We start from the raw sequence: 22665 nt of genomic DNA on the forward strand, positions 1-22665 counted from the left end.
TTGTTAACTTCGGGTGGTGAGAATATCTTGTTGTACAAGTGTTAGTGGTGTTGGTTTCCAAGGGGGTTTTGTGCCCCAACTTACTTGGATAGGTGCAGTCATATTTCTTCTACAGCGATGGAGATATTTAAATGTTTAAGGCATGATGTTGAGATCAAAGAAGAAGAAGTAATGTGCATTGCACCTAAACGAGCATTTTGATTGCGACAACAAGCGAAAAAGATCATCTGAGATGACCGAAGAATTTCAAATTCCATGGTTTGTTAAGGCTTGTTCCAAAGGGTTCTAGATTTCTTCAATTTGTGGTATGGTCTTGCTCATCTTAAAGCTTTGTTATGCGTCAATGAACATCCAATCTTTAATCTATAAAGGCGATGCACTTCACATAAGTATCTCTATATCAACTTTCAAGTTTTCTTCTGTTCAAGTAAACAAACTTGTCTCCTTATATCCGATTGTCATACATTATCTTCTCTTCTCTCCCTATTTTAGGTTGAGGACAGTTCCTCTAGGTACTTCTCTAGTTATGGCATGGGCAACAATGGCGTACTTTGATAAAGATGCAGAAAATTTAGAACCACTAATATTGAGAAGATTTATGTCAACGTAAATTAGATGGCTTGCTTCGATGCACCAAAAACTTCTTAGTGTGCTCTAATCAACCGACTCCTTTTGCCAATAAATTTGTCCGTAAGCCCAAGGTTAAACCATTTCTTAGATTTCAGGTTTGTCGTAAGGCTTTGCTTTCCCAGTACCCTAGATGTGTGCATGATCATTCACGTAATAAAGGTTAGGTTCTGTTTAATGCTAATTGACTACTCCAAGATATTGCTGCTTCAGTGACATGCCAGAGCGAATGAAGCAAATGCCACACCACTTCCGGTGAAGCTAAACGAAGAGCTCGCTGCCTCCATTCTTCCTCGTTCATCCTTGTAGAATTAACTCATTATCCTAGCTTCTCGGTTGGGATCCGTTTGATGATAATGAGAAAGCAGAAGAACTGGTTAGTTGGATCCAGTTCATTTTTTTTTTTCAGTGAGGAATGGATGAACTGCTCAAGTGTTGCCAATCTCCACATAAATGACTTACGTTTCAGGAAATAGTTTTGTGGAGTAGTGTATGAATCCGCTAGAGCAGGCATGATTCTTGGCTCTGTAAATGGTTTTAAAGCTGTTTATATTAGGCTACCTTATGCTTGCTATTAGGAGTAGTATTTAAGGAATAAGTTCAAAATTTCTTTCTCTTGGTACTGTGGATTTATGACTTGACATATATAATAAAAATTTGAACTGCAAATACAATAGTGAAATTGTAATCATTTGTGGTAGATTTGCATTTTATATCTTAGAAGTTTGAAGTTACGTTGCTGATAAAAAAAGCTTGAAGCTAAGTTCTATCCAATATTTATTATTGACTTTTGAACATTGGTGTCCATGCTCGATTTTTTTTTTTTTTCATGACGATGACGTGATAGATTTGTTATCACGTCGTTATAAAGAAAATGTCATTCTACGGAGTAACTTCAAGAATCAAGAGCACCAAAATTTAAGTCCGTACTTTGAAATTTCGAATGAGAAGAAAATAGAAGAGGCAGCAACGAAATGAAGTGATATAAGTGTTGTGAAACAAATGCCTTGCTTTTGGTTTGATTTTTGTAAATAAAAGAAAGTAAGTAGAAGGGAAATGGAGTAATTTTTCGCATTTTTTTTGCCGTGCCCCTCTTAAATGTGTCGCGTCTGTGCCAATCCGGTTATATCTGTTTGGTACCTCTAATTATCAACAAATTTTCGCATACCCCTAAAAAGGAGAATGAATTTGCCACTCTTTTTTTTTCTAAAGACACTTCACTTTGTATCTCTATTAAGTGATTTGTTTTGTAAAAGAAGAAAAATGCCGTTATAAAAAAGGAGGGTGACAAAATTAATTAAAAAAAAAAAAAAAAACTAACAAAGCAATCGAACTATTGGGGAATCTCGAAACATAATTGTTGTTTCCCTTTCCCATTAACCAAACTTCGAGTTCCAAAAACGCCCTTAGCCCTACACCCTTCCTCCGCCTAGGAGGGTATAAACTGCACTGAAAATGGCTGATCCGTACGCTACCTACTTCATTTCCGTTTGAAATCCTCAGAGAGAGAGAGAGAGAGAGAGAGAGAGGGTGATGGCGGAGACAGCAGTGTGTAGTTCGTCGGAGCCAACGCCGGACGTAGAGAAGGTAATGATTAGGGACATTTCCTTGGCTGCCGAAGCTCAGACCAAAGAAGGCGATACGTTTTACTTAATCACCCAAAGGTACTTGTACCGAGCCCCATTCCTCTATACATTCTTTCCTGTACATGAAAATCTGTTCAGATCGATGGTTGGAGACGTTGTTCTTCGATGTTTTTGAGGTTCGTCTCGTTGTTAGGTCTCCCGTAGAATAATCGTTATTTGAAGTTCCGACAGTAATTTTTTTTGTATCAATGGTTAGGGTTTTTAGCTATGGGGGCAATTCAGAGTATGTGACCCTTATCTGTTTGGAACTTGTGGAAAGTGAGGGAAGGGAAAATAATTAAGAAGGAAAATGTGAGAAAAGAAATGGGCAAATTTTACTATGCTTACTGCTTAGAACACTATTTTGCCATTTTCTCTTCTCTTTTCTCTCAAACCAAACAAGGGAAGGGAATTTTTTTAAACTTTCCCTTCTTTTGCCTGTACATTTAATGTGGATGAATGCAGGTTAAAATGCTGGCAACTTCCGTAGTTCTGTTTGAAGTGTTTTACCACATATTTGTCTCTGTTTCCTCTCTTCCCCCCCCCCGCCCCCCCCCCCCCGAGGCATTCGTTCTCATATGTGTTGAGTTTTGAACCAGACTGCACGAATAAAAGTAAGTGCAGATCCAGAGGTCTTGTGTTCAGCATGCGCCGAGAATGCCTCGAGTTACCCAGTACCAGTTGCTTGTATGTGGTTGCAGGTATCTAGAATTTACCCTGCACGGGTGTGTACAAAGTGGCCCTGCCTTAGGAGGTGTCCTCGTTACGATAAAAAGCAGTGTAAATGTCCATTCCATGCCCCCCTTACTGGCCTTTCTCAAAGGGTTACCAAGCTTAGACATTCTTGAATTGACAATGAATCAACTACGTAAGTTTGTGTTCCTTGCCTGGGTAGCCCGAATATTGCCTCTGGAATAAGTTGCAGTATCTGTTTTTTTTTTGACGCACTTCACAGTCATTTTAGCAACAGTGCATTGTTCCTGGTCATCAAAGTTACAGGTCATTTATCCAATTTTTTTAACATACAAAAAATAGCCGTGCCCCTATAATCCCCAATTGATGGAGGTGTGGGCGGGAGAGGCCTGAAGAAAAACATATCCTTTGGCAATGTAAGCACAAAGTGGCTGCTCACAAAATCCTTTATAGTCCAATGGACTGTAGGATTGGCTGGCTCTCACCTTCGACTATTCAGTTGCCAACTATCATCAGCAACGCTGGTTGGTGGAAAGTGGAACTTGGTTAGAGTAATGACTTTGTTGTTTAACCAATATTGTGTGCATTTTCATCATCGATTGGGTTCCCTAGGGTTCTTAACATTTTATAAAGTTGAAGTAAAGTCAAAATTAGCTGTAAGATTGATGAAACAGTAATTAGGTCATGATCTGCCCCCCTCAACATGGCTGATTGTTAAATGCTCAGTGAAGATGGAAGATAAACTTCATCTGCATTTCCAATGGTGGAACCCATAATGGCCCAGCCTCGTTGTAAGACAGAAGTTTGTACCTATCAACAAAATCAGAGTGGCTCTCAATGCGAAACCAAATGGGCAATGCTAGTTCCCTCAATCCAACTCCACTGAAATGGTCGTATGTCAATGGGACCTGGATCATGACTGACAGGAGCCAAAGTACTTGGTGTTTAAGTATGACACTCTAGGTCAAGTGTGTTAGAATCCTACTGAGAAAGCCAATAAACATGGCTGTTTTGCTTGTCATCCAAGAATCGATTTCCAACACAGGCTGCCAATTAGTTTGGCATTGCGAAAGTTTGAGACATCAACAGATATATGCTCCACAGCTCCAGTTTTAGTGAGATACTGGTTGGTCTCTGTCCCGCCCTTAGTTTCATGGGAGTAGTTTTAATACTCCTAGCATGAAGTTTTTCTAGACTGCTGGACTTCAACAAAAGTTTGTTATGCATGTTTGTGGACCCAGCTTTATTACCCTATTGGCTATAGAGTCAACTACTTCATTGGCTTTCCCGATAAGATCTCCTTAGCTTACCTAAATTGTTGAAGCTGCTCACGGAAGTTCCCTTTGTATAAAAAGCAACAACCATTTGTAAAGTTTACTAATTGAAGCTCTGCCCTGGGGTGATCCCTGTATTGTTGATCCAGCTAAGTTTTATCTGGGGTACTCAGATTCTATTTGTGAGAGCTCCTCTGACTTAGCTACTATCCCTTCCGTCTGGACTGTCTCCCATTGAGAGTTCATTGCTTCCAGTTCCTTTCCCAGCAAACCCTCCTCAAATCACCATGGAAATAATTTAGAATCAAGAATACACTTGGTTTCTGTTTCGCCAAATTTACGCAGAAATTTCCTCAGCTTGATGTTTCATCATATCATTTCTTGCAGCTGAAAGTAAATATCCAGAAACATTTTTGCAATTTTCCTCTAAAGATTTCTGGAGAATGATTATCGTTATCCAAGTGTCTAGTTGGTTGATGGTAGTTTCATCATGATGTATTAAGAAAAATAGTTCCTCCTGTTTGGGAGTTCAGATGAATTTCTTTAAGATGGGGCAAAAGGGATATGAAATGAATACTCTCTTACAAACTTCAATCCTATCGCGGACGTTCTTTTTCCTAATCTTGTAGATTCCTCTTCACTTTCCTTGCTCACTACTTCTGAATCTGTAACAAAACAATCCCCTGGCCTTGCACATTGTCCCAGGAATTCTTGGATGGAAGAAAACAGATTTTTTGTTTTATCTCCCCAGTAGTGAGTGGAGCAATCTTTGCCTGTATGTCTCACATGAACTTTAGGAGAAGGTTGGGAAAATCTAGCCAATTAAGTTGCAATTCCTTTCTGCATTTGCCTTGTTCTTGGCTGTTTGGAAAAATATTTTGGATAACATAGGCATGTCATTGTCCTGGTCATTTTTGCTGTAATTCAAGATTATGTGCACTCATTAGTAATGGTTTAGCTTTTTGATGGAAAATGAGTATTAAAGACCATGATTCTTTCTACTGTTTGATTACAGGTGGTGGCAAGATTGGCTGGAGTATGTCAACCAGAACCAGGCAACTATTACACTTGATGGTTCCTCTTCTGACCGGCCTGATTCTTGCGGCTTAACTAATTTAAAGAGGCCATCTGCTATTGATAACTCTGATTTGATATATGAAGCAGAATCAGAGGATTCCCCTATTGGTATTGATCTCCATGATACTTTAGTAGAAGGCACCGATTATATATTACTTCCGCAAGAAGTTTGGAATCGGTTATATGCATGGTAAGCTTGCACAATTTATATTTGTTATTTCCTGTTTCTTTTCATCTTTGGAATTCTTGTTTCAGTTCTCTAGTTTTGTGGTTTCTGTACTTTGTAGATTCTGCATGTTTTGAGGTACAGTGATGCAAGAGAGATGAGTTACAAATTTAAACATTGGGAACTCTTGGTAGGCATTGCTATATAAGGTAGCCAGTGTCTCTAGGACAGAGAAACTTTGTTTAGAGAGCTTACCTTTTGGTTTCTTTCACTTCTTTTTTCCTGGGGTTTGTTTGTATAATAATGTGTCAATATTGTACTAACAAAATTCTGAATAAGCTTAGACAACTGTAGCTTCGATTCCATTGTTAAGCATTCAAACTAGAGTTGTTTTAGTTAATGTTTTCTCCACACAAAAAAGAAAAAGAAAAAAGAAGTTTGAGTTGTTTTTTTCCTCTGGAGGGCCTAATTGGATTGTCTAATATGATATGCTCTTGGTTACTCACATCCAGTGTATCTTAGGAAATGGTTTCCTATCCGATAACCATTAGTCTTCTTGGTCTTATCCTTAAGGGCGAGGGGTGAGGGAAAACCCTTCCACAATGTCATTGTGAACACAAAGATGAGATGTTTATTTTTTCCCCCTAAGATGTGGAAGCTGAACACATGGATCAAGCAACTTATTTTTTATGTTCATTGGATTAGATACAAGGAGATCTGGATTTGAGGCAAGTGCTGCAGAAATCCTTGCTCATTTTGAATCAACATGTTCGAAGTTACAAAACTAGATATTGGCATATTTCAAGGGAGTAGGGTTTAAAAGTTCAGCTACATGTTGGTTGCCTCCTATTTCCTTGAAGTGCTCTCCCCTGTGTGTGTGTGTGTGTGTGTGTGTGTGTGTGTGAGAGTGAGTGAAGATGGTTATTTAGCATTTTGGACCATCTGTAGAGGTTGTTACACTACTCTTAAGGAGATCTACAGGTTATATTAAGAAATAAATCTTAATGTTTGTTGGGTTTAGGTATGGAGGGGGTCCCACGTTGGCTCGAAAAGTAATCAATTCTGGTGTATCTCAAACAGAATTAGCTGTAGAAGTCTATCCTTTACGCCTTCAGTTACATCTGATGCCAAAGGGTGACAACTCGAGCATAAGAATAAGCAAAAAGGTATGATGTTAGACTATTTTGTGATGGTGATACTAAATATGCTTCTTTTCCTTTAGATACTTCCTCCCCTTCTTCCCCTTTGCATATATGTGATGTAATTAACTGTTCTTTACAATTCTTTGCCAATTTAATAATTTGGACAGGAAACCATTGGAGAGCTTCACAGAAGAGCTTGTGAGATTTTTGATCTTAATTCAGAGCAAGTAAATAGCCATTTTAATACCTCATTTTTGTTATTATTGGGCTTAATTTCTAGAAAGGTTACTTTTGCTGCTTTGTGACAAGCTTATTTCTCTTAGTTGGTCATTATTTTTTCCCTCTGGTGCAGGTATGGATCTGGGACTATTATGGCCGCCGAAAGTATGCTTTGATGCAAGACATGGGTAAAACACTTGATGATGCCAACATACAAATGGATCAAGATGTGGGTCTTCTTTTGATGTGCTACCTATGGTCTTTCTATGAAATTCCATAGCAAAACAAGTTTAGCATATTAAAGCCAGTTTTACAATTAATAAGTTTTTTTTTTCTTTCTAAAATCTTGGATGCCGTGGCTGTATGCATATCTTATTTGCTGTTAAGAACCCTGTTATATGCTTTAAGCTTTTACCTGCGTTATTTCAATTCTAGGCCCGCATGACCAAAATTGTTAGGAGTTTTAGTTAACTTTGTAATAATCAAGTATTATAGAAGTATAAGCAGAGTAAAAAGCTTTTTTAAGACACTTATTATGCATTGTCACCCTTTAGTGCTCTGTTTTGGAGTTCTACTGGGTGATTCCCCTTCAACTATCATTGTATGCTGACCTTTTGGCATGTGTTAACAGTTACTGAGAAAAAGTCCACATGCTCTTATAATTTACATTTATCTGATTCCAAGAATTGTCGAACAGTACGTTTGGACCTTTGTGCTTCCTTGAACTTTAAATAATCTCTCTCTCTCTCTCTCTCTCTCTGCATGTGTGTGCTCTTAGAGCTATGGAGTATTGATGTTCCTCAATCTCACAAATCATTGCCTAATGGATTGGGTTGACACTTGATACCTGGGTGAAATTTAGAAATTTCATTTACGTCCATTGATGGTGTCATCTATCTTAGTAGTGATATTTTCATTGGCTGCTGCTTTTTTTTCCCCATGACCTTGGCGTCCCCATGCTTACCATTCCAGACTTTCTCTTTTTGTGTATTTCCTTGAAACAGATTTTGGTGGAGCTTGTTGATAATAGTAACTCTGCGTTAGGTGGTTGCATGAGTTCTGTTCTGGAGAATGGATCTGCTGACAAGGAAACCACCTCAGTTCTTGTAGAGCCTTCTAAGTCGGGCTTTTCAATTGCAGGAGGTTTTTCTGCTAGCAAAGGCTTATCAAGAAACTGCAATTCAGAGTCGTCACAATTTCAGAGCCTGACATCCCCTGGTAGAGAGTCAGATAACACCTATGGGATCAGTGGTGTTACCACAAGGGGGTCTTCTTGTGGTCTGACTGGATTGTTGAATCTTGGAAACACGTGCTTTATGAATAGTGCAATACAATGTCTTGTTCATACGCCCGAATTTGCTAGATATTTTCGCGAGGATTACCATAAAGAAATAAATTGGCAGAACCCTTTGGGCATGGTGGTAAGTTATATATTCTAGTATCAGTTAAGTGTTTACGTTTGTTATTGTCCCTGAAGCCTTAGAACAGTTTGGCCTAAAATCTGGAATCTAGTTGGCACGAGGACAATTAGTTCAACGACAGTTCTGGTGAAGTTGATTTAAATTCCTGTAAGCAGTAGAGTATATCCTCCATGGTTAATCAGCATTTTTCTTGAGCTGATTAGTAAGGAACGCATCTTAATTAGCTCAGATTCTTTATTACAAGAGGAACTCATTGTCAGCAATCTTGCTCTCAGCTAGATAGTACCGATGAGAACCAAGCCGAGCTTTCCTCTACCAAGTTTAAGACTGTTACTTTTAATTCTTTTCAACTAAGTGATCCATTTATAATCTTCTTTACCCTTATATGATTTATTACTGGTGTCTTCTTTGGACACAGATAGATGTGTCAAACATATAACTTGGTTGCAGTATTACATTTATCTTGTGATACTCCCTCCATCCCTTTTTAAGTGTCCAACTTCGTAATTTCAACTTATTAAGAACACATCATCATTACACCTTTCACATCAACTTTTACCTTTACTTTGCAAAATTATCCTTCACTTTTACTCATTAAGTCAATACCCATTAACTTTTGAAAAGGACAAAATGATAATTGTACAAACTTTTACTAATTAACTTTTCAAAATGGACACTTATTATGGAACAACCCAATATGGAATACTAGACTCTTATTTGGGACAGAGGGAGTATTTTTTTTTTTCCCAAGAAAGCTGGTGTGACTAAGACTAAAATAGGTGAGCCAGTTAGGTCTTGGTAATTTGATCATCCAGCAGTGAAAGGCAATGCTCACTTTCCACTTCTAACTAAAATCTCAGCCATGTGAACAAGGTTTACTATATATCGTTTGGATTTGTCAGTTTACAGTTAACACTATTCTGTCTGGTGTCACCTTGGCGAATGTGCACTGGTGAGAGTATTCACTAACTATGGAAAGCAACCAGAAGGTCTACAAAGGGCATAATTATCTGCACAAGTCTCGTCCTCTTACTAGATTGACTTCCGTTATGCATAAGTAGCTGTGAATAGACCTAAACTCAACCAATCCGTGTCAAATATACTACAGGAACTCAACCAATCTGTGCATATAAAGTTTTGTCTCCATTACCCCACATGCCACTATTTGCTTCACCTCCTCTACTGGTGTTCTTTCTTGCTATCCTGTCTTGGATAGTCCTTTCATCTTGCTTTTTTTTACCTTTAGCTTCTTGTGAATCCAATGAGAGAGTGTACCCGGTGCACAAGCTCTCGCTTAATTAAGATGCTATAGTTTTGGAGGTCTCTTTGTCTTTGTCATCACAACTTGAGCTGCAAGTGATTGTTAAGTGAATTCAAATAATAGGAAAAGAATTCAACCCTGAATTTCTTGTGATAACCTCTCTTATGTTTTTAAACTTATCCGAAGAAATTTGTTTTTTTCCTAAATCACTCTTTCACGTGTCTAGAGAGGAGGCAAGGGATTCCAAATTGATCAATTGGTCAACTATCATATGGAGTACTGAGGAAGCGATAAATTGTGTGATTAAATCGTGACTTGTCACTTGTATTCCAACAAATAGTAACAGAGCATTGAAGAGCATGTCTCAAGGATCTCTTTGCAGTGTGAAAATAAGATTTGTTAGAGCTTGTCCCACATTAATTAATTATAACCTCCGAACCTAGTATACGAGCTTGGGCGGCCTCTCTCCTCATTGCGAATTGGTTTTAAGTTGGATGCTTTAACATGGTATCAAAGCTAGGGTTTAGAAGGCTTTTGGACAAGACTCTCTTAATTGGTTTCCCGTTGTTTGTGCCATAAGTGCACCTTATTTCATTATGATATGATGTTATGGATCCTTTGTTTACCTCTCCACGTGTTGGCCATTGGTCGCATGTGCAGGGGAGTGTTAGAGCTTGTCCCACATTGGTTAATTATAACCGCCAAAACTAGTATGAGCCTGGGTGGCCTCTCCACTCATTGCCAATTGGTTTTGAGTTGGATGCTTTAACAAGAGTTATGAAGGATATCTAAGTAGATCTGAGTAGATAAAGGTAACAGATTTAGTGTTAGGTAATAAGTTAAAAGTGGGAAAAAAAATTCATTATAGTCGAGTTGCTATGGTACTCTAACTTTTATTTCTATAGGCAAACCACCAATTGTTGTGATTTATTTTAGAAGGTAAACCATAATCATTTGTTACTACTGGAGTTGTTTATTTCAGACAGGTGTTTTTTATTCCAGGATAGGACTATTTCTGTTTGCAATTTTGCATTGTTGAGGGTTGGGGGTTTATGCTAACTCTTTTCTGAGTTTTAAAATCGTCACCAACCACTTTTTGGAGACTGATGGGTCCTATGTTGCACATAGGGGGAGCTTGCTCTAGCGTTTGGTGAGTTACTTCGAAAATTGTGGGCACCTGGACGAACTCCAGTTGCTCCGCGGCCATTTAAGGCGAAGCTTGCTCGCTTTGCACCACAATTTAGTGGATACAATCAGCATGATTCTCAGGTCTGGTCTATCAAAGTAAGTTTCAGGCTGATGGTAGATTTAATGCAGTTGACAGCTAAATGGTTAACTATTTATTCAGGAACTCCTGGCTTTTCTGTTAGATGGGCTTCATGAAGATCTGAATCGTGTCAAACACAAACCATACGTAAAATCGAGAGATGCAGATGGAAGGCTTGATGAAGAGGTTGCTGATGAGTATTGGGCGAATCACATTTCTCGTAATGATTCCATAATTGTGGATGTTTGCCAAGTAAGCACTGCATGGACATCATTTAATTGTTATCATGTAGAAAATCAAACTTGATTTTTAGGGTCCTCATATTGAAATTTCTAGCTTCTGTTGAGATTAAGTTGAGTTACTAGATGCTGGAAAATACATGATGCTATCACCGATTCACCTTTTGCTGTTGTTAGCTGTCTCTAGCGTCCCTGGATGCTGCTTAGCCTTTGAGGTTCTGTGTTCTGTGTTCTTTATACTAGGTCTTCCTGAATGATATTGTTTACAGCTGTACTTGATTATGGATAGGAAAGGCATGGGTAACATGCATTTTTGTGCTTGAGATGTTCACCATGTTACTTGACGTAGTGTCTCAATGTCATGTGAGAAGACTTCACGGTCCTGATGAATCTATCATAATATTTTCGTGATATTGTACTCAACTTTCTATTTTTGGGTGATCCATAATGTACTTATGCTCCGTAGAAGTAGTGTGTTAGTATAATTGAATACAAACATACTGTAGAACAAGACTGGACTATGGCGTAGTGGCTTTTCCGACATACAATTAGGCATGGACTTCTCTGTAACATATACATACCAAAAACATTTTCCTCATATAGGGGACTATATGGGTTCTGTTGTTGTTGTTGTTGTGTGGGAAACATAACTTGGTTATTACTCTTTTCTACCATCTTAAAGTATCTTAAGGGATGTATGTAATACTGTCACTGATGCATATTTGATGAATATTTGTAGTATTGAGACTACTGTAATATAGAAAACCAATTTTATTTAGGTATTGCTTGGATTTAATCACCTGAGCTGGGCTAGATGTTGAAGACTTTCATGAGGAATGAAGATGTTCTGTTTTCCAATCTTATATAGAAATATCACTTTGGCATGTTTTCTGTTATCAATTATATGTGGTTGCGTATTGGTCGGCTAAGATTCTTCTTTATTTATTAGATTAGTAAATTGGCTAAGATATTGCAATCTCATAAGGTTGATGATCCTGGTTTGATGATTGATTTGATTCCTCTCATTTGTCGCTTAGGATCGCTGCAATATTTTTGCTTCTGTTTACTATTTTCCTTTTGGTATATCTGTTTGTTTCCCTTAATTATCTTTTGCTTATCGCCTCTAACGACTTAGCTTTGACCTGTACTGTTAGTTTATGTTTTTGCTTGTACTGCATCTTACAGGGCCAATACAAGTCAACTCTGGTTTGTCCTGCTTGTAATAAAATCTCAGTTACATTTGATCCCTTCATGTACCTTTCCTTGCCACTCCAGTCCACCACCACTCGTACTATGGCGGTGACAGTCTTTACTTGTGATGGAAGTGCACTACCAAATGCTTGCACCATAACTGTTCCAAAACAGGGGCGTTGTAGGGACTTGATCCAAGCCATTAGCAATGCTTGTTCCTTAAAGCATAATGAGAAACTTTTGCTTGCAGAGGTGACTAATTAGCAACTTTCCTGGTCATTAGTTGAGTTCTTTCTGAAGCAAATTCGTTATTGGATGGAAGTAGTGCATTTTTCTTCATTTCAATGGGGTTAAGTTGGTCTAGTGTTTTCTTCACAGATAAGGAGTCACTTGATTCACCGGTTCTTGGAAGATCCTCTAATATTATTGTCTTCAATAAAAGATGATGATCACCTTGCTGCTTACAAGATTCCAAAGTTTGTGAAGAATACAAAATTTCTACAGTTAATACACCGTCGTGAAGAACGGTATGCATCTCAAACCATACCAGTTGAGTGATTAGGGAAAGACAAAAATAGCCAGCTTCGTTCCAATTGGCTTAGTGCCACATCCCCCTTCTACTGCTTCTGATTGATAAGTTTCAGTTTAAACTCTTATACATATCTAAAACTTTCTTTTGAGCATTCCAAAGAGAACAGTTACACACTTACATTCTTTGTATGGGCTATTTGTTCAGGGGTTAGTTTTTTGGTGTCCTGCAATTTTTACTGTTCCTAGAATCCTATTGATCAGAACATGTTGGACATTGCTTGAACTTTATTGTGATAATACTGGACTCGGAGATTCTGGTACCAGTATAAGTCGATTGTTGGTTGTAGGATGGTTTCCTATATGAGCTCACATATTATTTCTAATAGTTTGTATCTTGTGCATCTTTTAGGGAGACTAGTAATGCCCAGAGCACAATTGGGTGGAAGCCATATGGAACCCCTCTCGTTTCACCAATCTCTTGTGACGAAGTTATTACAAGAGGTGACATACAGTCAATGGTTCACACAATGCTCTCTCCGATGCTAAGAACTGAGAGTGTGGGACATCCTGATATTTCTGATACTAACACCTTACTACCAGCTTCGGATCCATCTCAAACCACTAGTTCAAGTGCAGCGTGCAGAGACTCTAATGTAGAAGATTCAGTACAAAGGAATGGTGGCAGCTCAAAATCAGTGACCTTACCAAAACTGCCTCTGCAGTTGGTTGATGAAAACAATGCATGCATTGATCTATCAGTTGGAGAAGATAAAGCCGTTAAATTGTCCTCATCCTCAATGTCAATACTAGTATTTATTGACTGGTCAGGGAAGCTTTTGGAGAAATATGATGCATATTATTTGGAAAACTTGCCAGAAGTATTCAAAAATGGGCCCGTGACGAAGAAAGCTCGTACTGAACCTCTCTCGTTGTACACCTGCCTAGAAGCTTTTCTCCGTGAAGAGCCATTGGTTCCTGAAGACATGTGGTTAGTTTCTTATTTGTGTTTCTCTTTTCCACGGTCATCATGATAAATATATATCAATTTTTTATTCACTCAAAAGAGTGAGACATGTGGTGTTTTCTTGTTTTCAAGTTTTCTCACACTTCTGCAGTATGGTTTAGGACCTTTAGGTTAACTTTTCTAATGCACGGATGTTTAGGTACTGTCCTCAGTGCAAGGAACGAAGGCAAGCAAGCAAGAAGCTAGATCTTTGGAGGCTCCCAGAAGTGCTTGTTATCCATTTAAAGAGGTTCTCATACAGCAGGTCGATGAAGCACAAGCTGGAAACCTTTGTCAATTTTCCTATACACGACTTTGATTTGACGAACTATATAGCCAACAAAAATAATGCAAGCCGCCAACTCTATGAACTCTATGCCTTGACCAATCACTATGGCGGAATGGGAAGTGGGCACTATACTGCCCATATCAAGGTGAGGAAATCCAGTATACTTTCGTGTTTTGTGATCCTTTACTCTTTGATACAGATTTGGAACGTCAATTCTTATTTAGTACAGTCATTGTCTGTTAGGAATCTTGTGGTGGTAGTAGAGATAAACCTTGTGGGATATGATCTACGTGAAGGGAACTCTACTAGTTACCACTTTCTCGTTTGTTTGACATTGTTTTGGGCATTGACAACTCGTTCACGGTTCATGGTTGTCGTGGTCTCCATACTTGACAGACTTAAATGGAGACTTGAATAGTTTGACTATTATGAATAAGTGAATGTTAACTCATTTAACCGATTAATGGCGTGGTAGCTTAATCAAGAAATTATATCCTTAACATAAGTATTACTATTAGCATAAGCTTTCGTTTGAATAAATGATCTTACATAGTATTAGAACTTTTGGTTTTGGATTCAAGTCGCCCTCCTATGGTTGAATATTTTAGTAGAATTGAAGTTGTTATTGAACTCTGAACTCACTCAGTACTTGCATTTCAAAATACATACTACTTTTCTTTTTAATGCTGAAAGTATAAAAAGAAATTTTGATATTAAATTTTAGGTTTCTTTAATTTGCAGCTTCTAGATGAAAACAGGTGGTACAATTTTGACGACAGCCACATATCGCCCATAAACGAAGAAGATGTAAAGTCAGCTGCCGCTTACGTGCTTTTCTACCGGCGGGTGAAAACAGAGGATGCCTCGGTAAGCAATGGAGCACAGTCCTCTGTGGATCACATCATTTATTCACGAAAGTAATCTCTCGGGATTATGTACATTTGTTGTCTGTACATTTGTTTTCTACCTCTGTTTCTCGTCTGAAATATTTGGAAATACGAAGCCTCCAGCCGTATCAGGGGCATTTATAATGCTATTTGATGTCTTATTACTTGTGGGGTTTCTTTTTCCTTTTCCTTTTTTCTTCTTAACCCCAGGATTTGGCCAATTTTTGTCTGAAACCAATGGGCTACTTTCCCCGTTGGTAACTCCTTGTCCTCCCCATGTGGGGAGGCCAAGGTTCGAGCCCCGTCGCGGGCGTTTGGGATTCAGGGCTATGAATAGCCTCTGAAACATCTGTGGACTAACCTACTAATATCCCGCTGACCCCAGATGTATACAATATTGGCGCACAAAAAAAAAAAACTAACTAAATAGTTGATTTGGATGAAAAAAATATGTGAGGACAATGATTTTCGCACTCCAAAATTTACTATCTGCACTTTTGGAGTTCGAAAATCAATTTCCAACATGTAAAGCTCGGTCCAAACACAGTCCAGTTGAGTAAATTTGAGCAGAGGTGAGGTGGGTATGCCTAGAGATTAGATATGAGATGTTTTAAGGGACCCAATTTGAGTAGTGGTGGGTATTCCTTGTAGTGTATCTAATCCTACTAGAGAAATTGGTTGTGCATTCACCTCAGGAGTATCTGAGGGGGGGTTCTAGTGGATGCAGGTTTCGTTTTCATTTCCATTTTCTATTTTGCAGTCTTCAATTTTTTTTTCTGGGTTCGAGAGGCAGGTCAACCTGTAGACCCTTACCTTGATGATTGGTGTCTTTGAAATATTTTATTGTTTTCGAAACAGAAGAAACGAAAAACAAGCAATCCAATCCAAGGTGAATCTTAAGTTCCTGATCAGGTGGGATCGGCTACATAAACTCGTTTTCTCCGTTTCACACCCGTGACCAAAGAAACGAAGATTATCAAATGAGAAATGACTTATTCTTGCTTCCATTCGTTTTATATTCTTTCCTTACAGATGTACAACCCACGAGTTGACCACAACCACAACAACAACGAGCTTTGGCCGAAAATTGTAAACTTGTTTTCACTGTCTCATACTCTTGACCGGAAAAACGAAGATTATCAATGAGAAACGATTTATTCTTGCATCCATTTGTTTTCTATTCTTTCCTTACCGATATGCAACCCGCTAGTGGACAACGACTACAACAATGAGCTTTGGCCGGAAATTGTACTCCATAAAAGAGAAGGGAGCCATTGACATTCTTTTAGAGCTTAAATCAATTGAAGGTCATTGCTTTACAACTATTATTTTTGACTAACTCAATTCTCTGGATTCAAATCATCCTCCATGCCAGCTGCAACGAGGCACTTCACACGTTTGTTCATACATTGTCACAGATAATATTCCCTTCAATTATTCATTTGCTGTCTCTCTAACTAAACGTTTTATTTTGTAATTTTGGTATAAAAAATTGAACTGGGTCAACTCAACTGCTCCCTATAAGTAACTACTGCTTAGATAATCACCCCACCCACCTCCACTTCTTAGACCAGATATCTAGAGAGAGAGAGAGAGAGAGAGTGGAGATGAAGGCATTTTCCATAGTCATTGCGTTGTTCCTCATCTCCAGTTTATGTCCACAGTACGCAAATTCACAAACAGATTCATGTAGCTCTAATCTCGCGGCCGTCAACGGCGCCCAATTCCCATTCGACACTTCTTCTCTCAACTGCGACGCCGTTTGGACTGTTCAAGATTACATCCTCAGAGTAACTCTCTCTCTCTCTCTCTCTCTCTCCAAGTACATATTATGCATGGTGTTCGGACAAATAAGCCAAAGTGGCTTATTTTTTTGTCTTTATTCAAAAAAATTTCGTATCACTTGGCTTATCCTCATTTTTTTGGAGATTATTGCTTCTTCATGACGAGAGGAATCTAAAAAGTATAAAATTGTGATCGAAATCCAATATTTTTTGAATAAAAACGAAAAAAGTTGCTTATTGGCTTATTTTTATTTTTATGTGGGTTTGTTTGGCTTATTTTTGACGGGAAAGCCAATGGCTTTTGGCTTTTTTAGCCGAACAAGCCTTAATGCTGCATGAAATCAGGAATAGCAACAAAAAAGAATACCACTACAAGAGTTCCACCAACAAGATTAGAATCATAAAAAAAGAGGATGTTCTCTGGTCATCTAGATCATGTTGTTGAGTCATTTGTGGACTCTTTCCGAGCCCGCTTCAACGATTAGGATCATTTATATTTTTTTGTAAAAATTCGTTGGTAGCAAATAACACAAGACATCAAATCAGGTCCGGTCAATTCGATCGGACTAAACTGATTTTGAGAAAATATTTAATCTTCGTAACACAAATTTGCCCGCAAGATTGTGCTGCTTTTAGCAGCCCACGGTAAATATTCTGCAATTGCGTACTTATTAATATGCAATTAACATAACCTTAGCGAGCTCTAAAAGATAAACAATTGATACATCGAAGTTAACTCGAGGTGGTGGGCAAAAGACCATTTTGAGTGGAATTTTGGATTATTATCAATTCAGGGGGCGTTTTTACTAAATTATATATAAACCAAATAGGGCTCTTTTTCGAACTTAGAAAAAGAAGGAGAAGATGATTTAGAGGGAAATGAGAGGGAATGTCATAGGAAAATTAAGAGAAAAGTTGAAATTGCATATGGAATTTTTCTCTCTCTTTTTCTAGAACAAAACACGTGTAAGAATTTTTTTAAAATTTTCTCATTCCTTTTCACAAGTTCCAAACGTAACCTTGAAACTTTATTTTTATTTTTATGGAGTTTTATACTGATTATTCTCCTCACATATTGACATACATCAACTAAAATACACTACTATCATTTAGCGAAATAACTTAGCCATTGTCATTAGCCCGATGCAAAAGAAATATAACAGAAATACACCCTAATTGCAGTGTAAATGTGATTTGTTTACATGCAGTATGCACAAGCATCCTCAAACGTGTGGAGCTTCGTTCTCTCAGCTCCAAACATAGACTGTTACGTAGCCATGGGGTTTTCCCCCAGCGGCGAAATGGTGGGTTCGAGCGCGATCGTGGGTTGGGTCAACTCGGGCGTCGTCAGCGGCGTGAAACAGTACTACCTCGGCGGCCAAACGTCGGATCAGGTGCTGCTGAACCAAGGGAACCTTAATATAGTCGAGAATTCAACCTCTATGGTGTCCGTCAGCTCGACCATATACATGGGTTTCCAGCTGAACGCCTCCACGCCTTTGAACCAGCTGATTTATTCCGTCGGGCCCTCCGAAGTGCTCCCTTCTTCCCCGTTGTACCTGTTGACTAAGCACCAAAATATGATCGCCACTACCATTAATTATGTCACAGGTACATCTGATTTCTTTCAAAGAGTAAATCCGGGTCTCTCATGCGATGCACATAAGATTCACGCGCATTGAACGACTTTGATCGAGTCAAACAACGTTTGGACATACGTGTCTCTCAACGTTTTTTTTTTTTATTGTTTTTTTTTTCAATTTAGACAAACGCGTAACGTACAAAAGATCCAATACAAAAGATCGTTTAAAATGCAAGAATTTTGTCTAAAATGAAAGAGTCGGTTAAAAAAATTCAGGGTACTGCACTATTAAATTGGATTCGTAAACTAACCAGTTGACAATATTATTACCTCAAAGCTTGACGACATTTTACTTGCTCTTTGTTTTACTGTTATTCTATACAAATTGGGCGCAAATATTTGCATCCGCATTTTTATTATAACCCGATGTTCGGTTCAGCTTGCGTGCATCTCGACTTATTCCGAAGCCCTGAAAGTTAATGAACGAGCAAACCTTCTGTTGCTCCAAAGTTCGGAATGTTTGATTTTTGTAAAATTCAAACTTGCGACTTCTTGAGTGCAAGTTGCTCTCTAGTATATAATAATACCTACTAGTGTGAATATATAATAATACCTACTAGTGTGAATTGAACCGTTCCTATTTGTCTCAACTTTTCCGAGGTTTCTTAACAACTAATGTTTGTTTGGTCCTACCAAAAGTATAACCATATATCTATGTTAGTTGTCCGCCGGCAAACGTAGAGTGCAAACAGGGGAAGCTACCGTCTCTCTCTCTCTCTCTCTCTCCTCTCTCTCTCTCTCTCTCTCTCTCTCTCTCTTGTGGTGAATTCTATACTATCGTTTCATGTGATTATATATACGTACATATTGCTTGTGCATAAGTTGGTTCGGACAATCTGAGTCTTCAAAAATTACAGTATGTGTACATGTAGTGTGATTGTCAAATGTACACGAAGTTGTCTCACTTTGTCTTGTAATTCTTGCAATCCGATACCAAAAGCTAAACAGTGGCAGACGTAAGATTTCGCAAAACGAAACTTGTAAGCAATAAAAACTGTTTTTTCAACTTTGATTAACCTAACAGATGACTTTCTGAATTTTATTACTACTGATTGCGACAATAGACTCCCCAGGCAGATGTTTGAAGAAAGCTTTATTAATTGCCGCTTAAGCCTGTGTTTGTTTTCTAGGTTTATTTTTTTATTGGTACCATGGTGAATTGATTGATGAAGAGATACTCTATGCCCATTTGTTACCTCCTCCTAGCTAACATCTCTCCACTTCCGGTCAACGTCTTACCTACACACCAAAAGATTCTAAATGGAGTTGACAAAAAATTTGGAGAGAGAGACATTTGAAATAAGATATTGGATTATCTTCGGTTGTTAATTAAGACTGAAATCCGGGTCATACATTGGAATAATTAAGGGTTCGGAGTTAATCGGAGACTCCATAGAGAATCCAGACCTGTAAAAAAAAAAAAAAAAAAACCCATTATCTTGAGCCCCTTTGGATTGTGTGATTTTATGAGAAAAGAAAGGATTATGGTTTCTCACCAAATCTCATTATTTTATTTGAGAAATGGTGAGAAACAAAATAATCCTTTCATTTTTACACATTCCTCGCCATTTCTCATCCATTTAACAGTGGTGAGAATCTCTTCTCTATTCTTTTCTCCAATGAAATCCTTCAAAATATATTTTAGCCCTAAAAACACCTTTTTGACATTAATTCGTCCATTTTGGAGGAAAATAGAGTTTCTACCCATCTTCCATTTGAGAGGGTTGTACTTTCATCCTTTGTAGTCGGAGGACGAAAATAGTTCATACTCTATATTTGAAAGAATTGAGACAAAAAAAAAAGTATCTCGGAGCGAATGGGGGACGGTATTGTGCAGTGGTATGCGCAGCACCGTACTGCGCACCTCCGAACCGTCGGATCGTACATCTGACGGCTCAGATCGCATCTCGGCTATGAAGAGCTCTCAATCGTTGGTTGCCGAGATGAGATCCGAGCCGTCGAACCGAGATGAGACATCCGACGATTTGAAAGTGCGCAACACCAATCCGAAGTCCATCTTGAAGGATGAATTTTGAATAAATTGAGGAGGGATTGTTTTGGAGGATGAGTTGGAGCAACCCCATCCTCCCAAAAAAAACCTTTTTGGAGGGGTAAAAAGTGTTTTGGAGAATTGGTGGAGATGCCCTTTAAAAAGGCAAATTTCATAAAGTTCTTGATGATTTACCTTAATTTATGTCTTAACAGGTCAAACTCAAACGGTAAAAGCTCCATATTCAAATCTGAAAAAGAACCATGGGATCTTGAACATGCTGGGGTGGGGGATCCTACTGCCGATTGGCGCGATCGTCGCTCGTCACTGCAAGGAATGGGATCCAATCTGGTTTTACTCCCACGTCTCAATCCAATCACTTGGTTTTATCTTGGGGGTAGCAGGTATATCTTGTGGTTTTGTCTTGGAACACAAGCTCAGTACTGTCAATGTCAGCCACCACAAAGGCATTGGCATCTTCATTCTCGTACTAGGGTGCCTTCAGGTATATCTCAACTGTCATCAGTTTGATCTCATCTTGAGTATTGTTGTTGCATTCTTAGTACAATTCATCTCTAGTTGCCAAAAAAAATAAGTGAAAACGTTTACGAAAACAGAAATGTGAAATGTAGTCGAACTATATTGTGGGAAAACGGAAAGCAGTGAGAGATGGGAGATTGAACATATAGCACAATTACAAGAAATTTTCTAGGCACTTGATGCATATGTCAATGTTGCACTACCATCTATAGGAAGTAGTATTTTTAGATAAATTGTTGCTGTGAAACTAAATATAGTGCAGTAAAGTAGTAGAAACAATGGGAAGGGCATAGGAAGAAAACATTCATGCAACTTGTCCTAATAGAGTCTGGGTAAATTACATGTCATCAAATCCTACTTCAGCTCCCCAATGACAGATGGTAAATCGGCCCCTCCGCGCACTTTAGGTCAAGTGTTGCTGTGGCCATCTTGTGAGGAATTCTCATTCCTTAATACTTTCATAAGAATTTACTCTTGTTTAGGAAATGAGAATTTACCCTTGTAGATAGGAGACGATATTCAAGAATAATGATGGCGATGTTTGGTCTTATTCTTTACAGATGATGGCAGTTTTGGCTAGGCCTGATAAGGCCTCAAAGCATAGGAAATACTGGAACTGGTACCATCACAATGCGGGAAGGCTGTTGATACTTTTTGCGGTGGGGAATGTTTTCTATGGAATTCATCTGGGCTTGGCTGGGAGGGGATGGGATGTTGGTTATGGTATTGTTCTTGTAGGGTTGTTTATCATTGCTGTTGTTTTGGAGATTAGGATGTGGATGAGGAAATAGATAGATAGTTGTTTTCTGTACACGTAGTTGTATGTATGTTGCTTCCATGTATTTGGTCGTTATTTTTTTGGTGAGCGTTTTGTGCATATGTGAATCTCTCTCTCTCTCTCTCTCTCTCTCTCTCTCTCTCTCTCTCTCATACACAAACACTTTCTTTTTTAGTTGACAGGGAGGAGACGATTTTTTTTTTCTTCGGGAAAAGTCAATATTGTTAGAATAGTTAAATTAGCAGCTTGAAAAATGTGTTGATCAACTCTAGTCCCGACCTCCTTCTCGAAGAGCACCCATGATGCCTTGGGACCAAAGGCCTCGTGGCACGGTTTGTTGGAAAAATATTTTGGATATATTATTTATTTTAAGTGTGAATGGAAATTGGTTTGATTTGGAGTTGCATCTTTTCATTGGCACTTGTTCGTTATGGACGGACGGTACTTTACGAACAAATGTGTCCCTTTTCGTAGTTACTATTTCTAGAGTCACCAGTTGGTCTATATATATATTGCATCTTTCGTTCTTTTTGGGTGATGGATTTTTCCTCCTATTTGAGTTCATATATATGAGAGTACAAAACATGAAAAGGTTCATCAGACCCACCAATTTAGTATTACTTTCGGACGCGCGAGATTGAGCGTCATAAATCTTATTTACGGAAGGCTCCATAAATAAGTTTTTCTGTGGTATGAAACAATTCCTTTTGTGAGCCGTTAATTCCCATTGAGCATTTCATCCGGAATTCATTTCATAGGTAAAAGTCATACGACATCTACTTGATTTCCATCTAATACAAAGATAAGGAATAAACAATAAGCATAAAGAGGAAAACCAATGCCTAAACCCTAAAAACGAACACAAAACTCCCAACATGTTACTGCCGAAATAGACTAACCAGAGGGCGGCGTAGGTGAGGATAAGTGACCCGACATTTAGTCGCCTCAGAATAACATCCCTATCAGAGGCTTCAACATGTGCCAATGGAAATCCGACAAGAAAGCGAGCAGAGGCTACG

General features: G+C 38.5%; 2 protein-coding genes across 3 annotated transcripts; both read left to right on the forward strand.

Moving 5' to 3' along the window:
- The first annotated feature begins 2002 nt into the window (after positions 1 to 2002).
- Positions 2003 to 15076, forward strand: LOC131314883 (ubiquitin carboxyl-terminal hydrolase 5). 2 transcript variants are annotated; one of them, XM_058343802.1, is made up of 14 exons: positions 2003 to 2291; positions 5235 to 5486; positions 6484 to 6628; positions 6772 to 6831; positions 6957 to 7052; positions 7828 to 7867; positions 7964 to 8244; positions 10634 to 10774; positions 10854 to 11024; positions 12197 to 12454; positions 12581 to 12729; positions 13143 to 13721; positions 13897 to 14170; positions 14767 to 15076. In XM_058343802.1, exons 1-14 carry the CDS (start codon positions 2161 to 2163, stop codon positions 14944 to 14946), a joined length of 2757 nt encoding a protein of 918 aa, XP_058199785.1. In that variant the 5' UTR covers positions 2003 to 2160; the 3' UTR covers positions 14947 to 15076. The 2 variants fall into 2 exon arrangements, with proteins under 2 accessions (XP_058199785.1, XP_058199784.1); XM_058343801.1 differs by having other exon boundaries at positions 7828 to 8244.
- Positions 15077 to 16468: 1392 nt separating this feature from the next.
- LOC131314884 (cytochrome b561 and DOMON domain-containing protein At3g07570-like) lies at positions 16469 to 21765 on the forward strand. Its single transcript, XM_058343803.1, has 4 exons — positions 16469 to 16702; positions 17905 to 18307; positions 20544 to 20833; positions 21429 to 21765. The coding sequence occupies exons 1-4, from the start codon at positions 16520 to 16522 to the stop codon at positions 21657 to 21659; spliced, it is 1107 nt and encodes a 368-aa protein (XP_058199786.1). The 5' UTR covers positions 16469 to 16519; the 3' UTR covers positions 21660 to 21765.
- The last annotated feature ends 900 nt before the right edge of the window (positions 21766 to 22665 follow it).

This window comes from Rhododendron vialii, chromosome 13a (assembly GCF_030253575.1).
Source record: "Rhododendron vialii isolate Sample 1 chromosome 13a, ASM3025357v1".
Lineage (NCBI taxonomy): Eukaryota > Viridiplantae > Streptophyta > Magnoliopsida > Ericales > Ericaceae > Rhododendron > Rhododendron vialii.

Excerpts from the sequence above, each read along its gene's own strand:
- LOC131314883 (XM_058343801.1), top strand. The coding sequence starts at position 2,161 with ATGGCGGAGACAGCAGTGTGTAGTTCGTCGGAGCCAACGCCGGACGTA. Across the intron at positions 2,292-5,234 it reads TTTTACTTAATCACCCAAAG|GTGGTGGCAAGATTGGCTGG; the intron begins GTACTTGTACCG and ends GTTTGATTACAG. Across the intron at positions 6,629-6,771 it reads GCATAAGAATAAGCAAAAAG|GAAACCATTGGAGAGCTTCA; the intron begins GTATGATGTTAG and ends TAATTTGGACAG.
- LOC131314884 (XM_058343803.1), top strand. The coding sequence starts at position 16,520 with ATGAAGGCATTTTCCATAGTCATTGCGTTGTTCCTCATCTCCAGTTTA. Across the intron at positions 16,703-17,904 it reads TTCAAGATTACATCCTCAGA|TATGCACAAGCATCCTCAAA; the intron begins GTAACTCTCTCT and ends GTTTACATGCAG. Across the intron at positions 20,834-21,428 it reads TCGTACTAGGGTGCCTTCAG|ATGATGGCAGTTTTGGCTAG; the intron begins GTATATCTCAAC and ends TATTCTTTACAG.